We start from the raw sequence: 8,739 nt of genomic DNA on the forward strand, positions 1-8,739 counted from the left end.
CTATCGAAACGTGGATTAATACACCGATACACAAGACTTGTGTCTACTGTTTAAAGTTTAAATGGAGTCTCTAGGTGAAATTATGCCGGAGAAGTAGACGTTTAAAAATCTCCAATGATTGTTCTTTTTCGCTCATTTTTTGTCGGCCGTCCCATTCATTTCAATGCAAAATTTTGGGCAGTTTTTCGCGAATTACGTCGCGAAAAACTTGTATTCTGTAGAGAACACCTATCCCGATCAAACCGCACGTTTTGATATATAATTTGTCCTTCAACTCTTTATTTAGCTCTGCCTCCTGACTAAAAGGAGTAATGGTCCATTTAAAGACTATTATGAAAATGGGGCGTTTCTTGGAGTCAAAAGAAATGGTAGAGGTTTTTTCAGGGTTAAACCATATTTGCACCTCTAACATCCCTGTTGTATTGTTCTTCCTGTGGTTAAAGCAGAGAATGGCGTCGGTGTCCATCAGCTCTCAGCTCAACAAGGCGGTCCGTCAGCAGTACATGAGTCTTCCTCAGGGAGGGAAGAGTCAGGTCACCTACATCTGGATCGATGGAACCGGGGAGGGGCTCCGCAACAAGACCAGGACCCTGGACCAGGAGCCCTCCACCATATTGGGTAAGGGTCCTCTTTAAGGGTTTAGGACTTCACTGTAAAACACAATGTTGCTTGTTTGTGATTATAACTGTTTTTCCTTTTCAATACGACAAAGATTTGTGCAAAAAGTCATTTTAACCTAAAATATTGAGTCAAATAGCAAGATTCATTCAGGTTAACTCCATTGTCTTTCCATTTAAGTTGAAGTTGGGTTTTACAGTGTTGGTTGGCAGTGGTGGAAGAAGTATTTAAGATCCTTTACTGCAGTAAAAGTACTAATACACACTGTGAAATGACTCCACTACAGTAAAAGTCCTGCATTCAAAACTATCAGCATCAAAATGTACTTAAAGTATCAAAAGTAAAAGTACTCGTTATGCAGAATGAACCCACTCAGATTGTTTTATATATTATATATTAAATATATTATTGGATTATTATTATTATTGATGCATTATTGTAAGCAACATTTTACTTTTGTCAAGATAAGATTAACTGTATCTTCTTAATATACTGTTCTGAGGTTTAATATTAAAAACAAATATCTATGTTTTTTATGTTAAATCTCAAGCTGAAAAGTAACTAAATGTAGTGGAGTAAAAAGTACAATATTTACCTCTCAAATGTAGTGAAATAGAAGTATAAAGTTACATAAAATGGGAATACTCACGTAAAGTACAACTTGATCAAAATTGTACTTAAGTACAGTAGTTGAGTAAATTACTTTAAAAAACACACAAAATGACCAAAAAATACACAGAATTACCAAAAAAGACACAAAATTACAGAAAAAAACCCTAAATTACTTAAAAAAGAAACAAAATGACAAAAAAAGACACAGAGTTGCCTCTAAATGTAGTGGAGTAGAAGTGTAAAGTTGCATAAAATGGAAATACTCAAGTAAAGTACAAAACTGTACTTAAGTACAGTAGTCGAGTAAATTTATTTAGTTACTTTCCAACTGTTGGTGTGTAACTGAAAGCTTTATATGAAATCATTTTCTTTTTTTTTCACTCTTTATAACAAGATAAAAAGCTGCATGAAAACAGTTTGTTTCAGGCGTTAAACTATTGAGTTCCCTTAAAGGAATCATTAAAGGCTTATTCATAAACAACTATGATAATAAGTGTGCAGGTAAAGACCAGAGGGATGTGTGCACGTCTACAGTAACGCTTGTAAACATTTACGTCTATAAATAACTTCAGTGTTGGAGAATCCTGGAGCAGCTTAGAGATTTAGATCTCTGAGCTGCACAACAAATATTTGTTGAGTTCAGTCGCCTGCAGCGCACAAGACTAGTTTATGCTTAGTGTAATGTAATGTTGGGCTAAAATTATTTAAGAAATACACTAACTTTATAGTTATGATCGGGACTGAAGTTGGTTTAAAAGATGATTAATGTATTGAAAGTGAAAATGCAATATTTTTGTAGCACTTTTTAAGAAGTGAACATTTCTTGCACCTACAGTAAAAGGTGGCAAAGGTGCTCGAAAATAAATAATGCATTAAAATCAAAGTTGTTGTCAATTATTGATGTACCCAACAGTGTAATACTCCCCCAAAAAATTCAAGTTTGCACTTAGTATCTGGAAAATATTTCATATTTTGTGTTTTTATCATTTAAAACATGTGGGTTAATATTCCTAAAATTGCATTAAAGGGTTCAAAATATTTAAGAAATACATGTAAATGTTATAGCTATGATCAGGACTGAAGTTGTTCAAAAGATTTAATGCATAAAGTGATTTTTTTTCAGATATAAAATTAATGATATATTTTTGCACCAAGGGTAATACATTAATATAATAATATATTTTGGAATATATAAAACAATCTGAGTGGGTTCATTCTGCAGAACGAGTACTTTTACTTTGATACTAAGTACATTTTGATGCTGATTTTGCCTTTTTTTGTAATTTTGTCTTTTTTCTGTAATTCTGTGTCTTTTTTAAAAAGTAATTCTGTGTCTTTTTTTCAGTAATTTTGTGTCTTTTTTTTAGTAATTTTGTGTCTTTTTTTTTGTAATTTTGCGTCTTTTTTTTTTAGTAATTTTGTGTCTTTTTTTTGTAATTTTGTGTCTTTTTTTTGTAATTTTGTGTCTTTTTTTTAGTAATTTTGTGTCTTTTTTTCGGTGATTCTGTGTCTTTTTTTGGTGTCATTTTGTGTCTTTTTTGAGGATAATCGTTTGGGTGAATTTGTCTCGTTGTCAGATATTCCTGAGTGGAACTTCGATGACTCCAGCACGTTTTCTTTAGTAATTTTGTGTCTTTTTTTAGTATTTTTTTTTTTTTCGGTAATTCTGTGCCTTTTTAAAAAAAGTAATTTTGTGTCTCTTTTTGGTGATTTTGTGTCTTTTTCTAATATTTTTTTTTGTCTTTTTTAGTAATTTTATGTATTTTTTGGGTCATTTTGTGTCTTTTAAGTAATTTAGTGTTTTTTCAGTCATCTTGTGTCTTTTTGTTGTTCTGAGGATAATCTTTTGGGTGACTGTGTCTCTTCGTCAGATATTCCTGAGTGGAACTTCGACGGCTCCAGTACGTACCAGGCCGAAGGCTCCAACAGCGACATGTACCTGGTCCCGGTCCGCATGTTCAGGGACCCGTTCACCCACGACCCCAACAAGCTGGTCCTCTGTGAGGTCCTCAAGTACAACCGCCTGCCTGCAGGTACGTCTCACACCTCACCTGTCTCCATGTCTCAATGAGCTGGACAAACACCTTGTATTTACCTTAAACCAGGAGTCTCAAACTCACCTTGATATGAAAGTTTAATGTGAGTTTTATATGAATGTTGTATGTGGAAGGTCCCTTTATTGCTCCAGCTGGAGCTTTGTTTCACTTGTTTCTATGACGACGTTAACAAAAAGAAAGGCAGCTGCTACCGGAGCGTTTATTATTATTATTATTATTATATTTATTTTTATTTTTATTTTTATTTTTATTTTTATTTTTATTTTTATTTTTATTTTTTTAATTATGATTATTATTATTATTATTATTATTATTATCTGCCGTGTTGTTGTTACCGCAAGAAGTGGAAATGTTATGTAATGTCATTTTGTGTCTTTTTTAGTAATTTTGTGTCTTTTTTTGTGTCATTTGTGTCTTTTTTTGTGTCATTTTGTGTCTTTTTTAAGTAATTTAGTGTTTTTTCAGTCATTTTGTGTCTTTTTTTTTTGTAATTTTGTGTCTGTTTTTGGTGATTTTGTGTCTTTTTCTAATACTTTCTGTCTTTTTTTAGTAATTTAGTGTCTGTTTCCAGAATTTTGTGTCTTTCTTGGTGATTTTGTGTCTTTTTCTAATAATTTTGTGTGTTTTTTTTTTTTAATTTTGTGTCTTTTTTTGGTAATTTTGTGTCTTTTTCTAATAATCTTGTGTCTTTTTTTAGTCATTTTGTGTATTTATTTGGGTCATTTTGTGTCTTTTTTTGGTCATTTTGATACTGCCTCCAGCGGCCCCCAGGTAATTTGAGTCTGAGGCCCCTGCCTTATATGGTTGTTGTTTCCTGTGTAGAAACGAACCACCGTCGGCGCTGCAGCGAGGTGATGGAGAAGGTGAAGGAGCACTGCATGTGGTTCGGCATGGAGCAGGAGTACACGCTGCTGGGGATAGATGGACATCCTTACAGCTGGCCGCTCAACGGCTTCCCAGGACCACAAGGTCAGCCAGAAACATTTATTTACTTTATTCATGTGGATCGATGCACATGGAAACAGTGCACCAAATTCAGAATTCAGTAGGGGTGTGACGAGATCTCGTGCCACGAGTGAGCTGAGTGTATCGTCACACCCCTACTGAATTCTGTGTATATTATTAAAAGCAAGTTTGACAGTTCAAACATAAGATACATGGTTTTACAGTTTTCAATTGAATATATGTCAGAAAGGATGAGCAAGTACTATCCAAGGCTGCGTCCCAAATGTCATCTAAGATGCCAAAAACCAAACTCCTCTTCTCAGAGCTGTTTTATAATAGTGAAAGAGGGCGTGTTAATCGAAATTATAGTACCGGTAGTTAATAATATAATAGTTATACTTTCAAAGAGTTTATACGTTGATTTACTTCATCATTTCCACCACTGATCACAGTATAATGTATTTGTACAGTTTGTCTGTATTTAGTCCTAACAAGCCTCCATCATGTCTCCATCAGGTCCGTACTACTGTGGCGTCGGGGCTGATAATGCTTACGGGCGGGACGTCGTAGAGTGTCACTACAAAGCCTGTCTGTACGCAGGCATCAACATCTACGGCACCAACGCTGAAGTGATGCCGTCTCAGGTAAACAACAACAAGTCAACACCTCCTTCCTGCTGCACGCAGACTTTACAACCAGCACTGCACTAGAAACACTGTAAATACAGTATTTATATGATTTAATTTATATGTTCAATATTCTCTGTGCAATGGTCCATCTCCAGCTGCTGACTCTGACTACATTCTATACAATGTTCCTAAAGTTTTTACTTTATTTTTGTTTGAATTGAGTGTGCTTGAAAGAGTATACCGGGCTTATTCCGAGATTTTATTCTTCCGTTTCTTCCGTGTTATATTTTTCGGTCGACTACTCCTCCCAGAGTTTTGGTCACATACACTAAAAAGGTGTTAAATGTACCGGCTCGGCCATGACCAGTGTGCTCTGACTTTTCTAAGGGTTTCAGCCAACGGTTTTCAAATTATTCGGCTAAAACACGCCAAAAAATCCCCCCAATGTAACCCTATGGAGAGGCTAGAGTGATGACATCATCGCTAGAGTGCAGAGGGAGAGAAACATTTGTCAAAAAATAAAATTGGAAACTGTGCTCCAGGCCGCAGATACCACTCTACAGAAATAATTAAGTGTGCTTGAAAAAGCACACTATATACTATTCACTGGGCTTAATCCTAGATTTTATTCTTCCGTTTCATCCGTGTTTTTTTTCGGTCGACGACTCCTCCCAGAGTTTTGGTCGCACATATAAAAAGGTAAAAAGGTATCAAATGGACCGGCTCGGCTATGACCAGTGTGCTACGACTTTTCTAAGGGTTTCGGCAAACGGTTTTCAAATTATTCGGAAAAAACACGCCAAAAAATCCCCCCAATGTAACCCTATGGAGAGGCTAGAGTGATGACATCATCGCTAGAGTGCGGAGGGAGAGAAAAATTTGTCAAAATATAAAATTGGAAACTGCACTCCAGGCCACAGATACCACTCTACAGAAATAATTGAGTGTGCTTCAAAAAGCACACTATAAACTATTCACTGGTCTTAATCCTAGATTTTATTTTTCCGTTTCTTCCGTGTTTTTTTTTGGTCACATACACTAAAAAGGTATCAAATGTACCGGCTCGGCCATGACAGGTGTGCTATGACTTTTCTTAGGGTTTCAGCCAACGGTTTTCAAATTATTCTGCAAAAACACGCCAAAAAATCCCCCCATGTAACCCTATGGAGAGGCTAGAGTGATGGCAGTTGATTTCAGTTGATTGCTCTGCTCTGATTGGTGGCTGCCACCTGGCCCTGGTTGCTTAGCGACCACAACTCAACCTGTTTTATGTTTGTGTTTCTCCTCCAGTGGGAGTTCCAGGTGGGACCCTGTGAAGGCATCGAGATGGGCGACCAGCTCTGGGTTGCTCGCTTCCTGTTGCATCGTGTGTGTGAAGACTTCGGGGTTGTTGCAACTTTGGACCCCAAACCAATGAAGGGCAACTGGAACGGTGCAGGTTGCCACACCAACGTCAGCACCAAGCAGATGAGAGAAGAAGACGGGCTGCAGTAAGTAAACAGGAAGTAGTTCATGCAGGAATTAAATCAAGGATTAGATTATCACAGACCATTAAATATTCATTAATTAATAACAAACCTTGTCAAATTGACATAGAAACAGGCTCAAATGTGAGTATTTTGTCTTCCAAACATCAGTAAACTTGATTTTTAGTGAATTGTTTTTACACATGATGATTTTCATGGATGTCAGTGAATTATAGATTGTAATTATAAAAAAAACAAATCAAATAAATGAATGACACACGTTTTAGTTGGTCAAAAATACACAAAATGACCAAAAAAAGACACAAAATGACGGAAAAAAAACTTAAATAACTTAAAAAATACACATAATGAAATTACTCAAAAAATATACCAAATGACCAAAAAAGACACAAAATTACTTTAAAAAAAAGACACAAAATGACGGAAAAAACTGAAATTACTTTAAAAACACACAAAATAACCAAAAAAGACACAAAATTACTAAAAAAAATACACAAAATGACCAAAAAAGACATAAAATTACAAAAAAAGACACAAAATGACAGAAAAAAAGGAAATTACTAAAAAAAACACAAAATGACCAAAATAAAGATACAAAATTACAAAAAAATACACAAAATGACAGAAAAAAATAAATTACTTAAAAAATACACAAAATTACAAAAAAAGACAAAATTACTAAAAAAATACACAAAATGACGAAAAAAATAAATTACTTAAAAAATACACAAAATTACAAAAAAAGACAAAATTACTAAAAAATACACAAAATGACCAAAATAAAGATACAAAATTACAAAAAAAATACACAAAATGACCGAAAAAAAAATAAAATACTTAAAAAAGACACAAAATGACCAAAAAAGACACAAAATTACTAAAAAAAATACACAAAATGACGGAAAAAAAGACACAAAATTACAAAAAAAGACACAAAATTACAAAAAAAAGAAACAAAATTACAAAAAAAAGACACAAAATTACTAAAAAAAAAAGACACAAAATTACACAAAAAAAATGTCAGAAAAAAAACTAAATTACTTAAAAAATACACAAAATGACAGAAAAACGTTCTACTTAAAATATGCACAAAATGGGAAAAAAAAAGACACAAAATGACAAAAAAAAGGACCCAAACTTACAACAAAAAGACACTAAATGATCTTGCTGCATGGACAGATAATTTCACTTGACAATATTTCTTAAATTAAGATTATTAAATATAGAAATAAGCATGTTGAAACAAGATAAATAATCCAACACTTCTTCACCTAAAGGTTTTTTTTATCTTGGTAAGAACCAAATGATTCCCAGTGTAAACCAACCACTGTTCCTCTCTGGTACCAGATTCATTGAGAAGGCGATAGAGAAGCTGGGTCAGAACCACGCGGCCCACATCAGGAGCTACGACCCGCGAGGAGGGAAAGACAACATGAGGCGTCTGACCGGCCTCCACGAGACCTCCAACATCAGCGACTTCTCAGCCGGCGTGGCCAACCGCGGCGCCAGCATCCGCATCCCTCGCCAGGTGGGCCAGGAGAGGAAGGGATACTTCGAGGACCGCCGGCCGGCCGCCAACTGTGACCCGTACGCCGTCACCGCCATCATCGCCGCCACCTGCCTGCTGGAGCCGGAACAGGAAGTAGAGAAACAAGACACAGAAGAAGAAAAGAGCAACTAGGAGGAAATGTAGCAATATATAGAAATATACATCTGTTTCTCTATTATTTATCTAGTTCTCTATTATTTATCTAGTTCAGGGGTCGGCAACCAAAACAATGAGATGGAATTTGTCTACAATTGAATCCACATTGTTGTAGTGATTCTCCAATTGTAAAAATGTGTGATTTGCTTGAAATTAGCTTGAAATTAGCAAATTCCGTTCATTATTTTAAGTAATTTAGTGTTTTTTCAGTAATTCTGTCTTTTTTTGGTAATTTTGTTTATTTTTTTTGTCATTTTGTGTCTTTTTTTGGTCATTTTGTGTCTTTTTTTGGTCATTTTGTGTCTTTTTTTGTCATTTAGTGTCTTTTTTTGTAATTTTGTGTCTTTTTTTGGTCATTTTGTGTCTTTTTTTGTCATTTTGTGTCTTTTTTTTGTCATTTTGGGTCTTTTTTTGGTCATTTTGTGTCTTCTTTTGTAATTTTGTGTCTTTTTTTGGTCATTTTGTGTCTTTTTTTTGTAATTTTGTGTCTTTTTTGGTAATTCTGTGTCTTTTTTTGTTGTCATTTTGTGTCTCTTTTTTTAGTCATTTTGTGTCTTTTTTTGGCCATTTTGTGTCTTTTTTAAAGTAATTTTTTGTCTTTTTTTGGTCATTTTGATCACGATGAGTGATTTGCTTGATTTGCAGCTAGAAATTAGCAAATAACTTTCATTATAAGGCTCAAAGAT

General features: G+C 34.6%; 1 protein-coding gene across 2 annotated transcripts; it reads left to right on the forward strand.

The window, feature by feature from the left end:
* The first annotated feature begins 449 nt into the window (after positions 1 to 449).
* Positions 450 to 8,054, forward strand: LOC131992602 (glutamine synthetase-like). Of its 2 annotated transcripts, XM_059358220.1 has the most exons (7): positions 450 to 618; positions 3,102 to 3,263; positions 3,985 to 4,005; positions 4,110 to 4,256; positions 4,749 to 4,876; positions 6,152 to 6,351; positions 7,696 to 8,054. In XM_059358220.1, exons 1-7 carry the CDS (start codon positions 450 to 452, stop codon positions 8,027 to 8,029), a joined length of 1,161 nt encoding a protein of 386 aa, XP_059214203.1. In that variant the 3' UTR covers positions 8,030 to 8,054. The 2 variants fall into 2 exon arrangements, with proteins under 2 accessions (XP_059214203.1, XP_059214204.1); XM_059358221.1 differs by lacking the exon at positions 3,985 to 4,005.
* The last annotated feature ends 685 nt before the right edge of the window (positions 8,055 to 8,739 follow it).

The sequence above is a fragment of the Centropristis striata genome, chromosome 19 (genome assembly GCF_030273125.1).
Source record: "Centropristis striata isolate RG_2023a ecotype Rhode Island chromosome 19, C.striata_1.0, whole genome shotgun sequence".
NCBI classification, from domain to species: Eukaryota; Metazoa; Chordata; class Actinopteri; order Perciformes; family Serranidae; genus Centropristis; species Centropristis striata.

What these genes read in the sequence shown, in the direction of transcription:
- LOC131992602 (XM_059358220.1), top strand. Translation starts at nt 450, where the DNA reads ATGGCGTCGGTGTCCATCAGCTCTCAGCTCAACAAGGCGGTCCGTCAG. An exon ending in CGGCTTCCCAGGACCACAAG is followed by an intron (nt 4,257 to 4,748) that starts GTCAGCCAGAAA and finishes TGTCTCCATCAG; the next exon opens with GTCCGTACTACTGTGGCGTC. An exon ending in CTGAAGTGATGCCGTCTCAG is followed by an intron (nt 4,877 to 6,151) that starts GTAAACAACAAC and finishes TTTCTCCTCCAG; the next exon opens with TGGGAGTTCCAGGTGGGACC.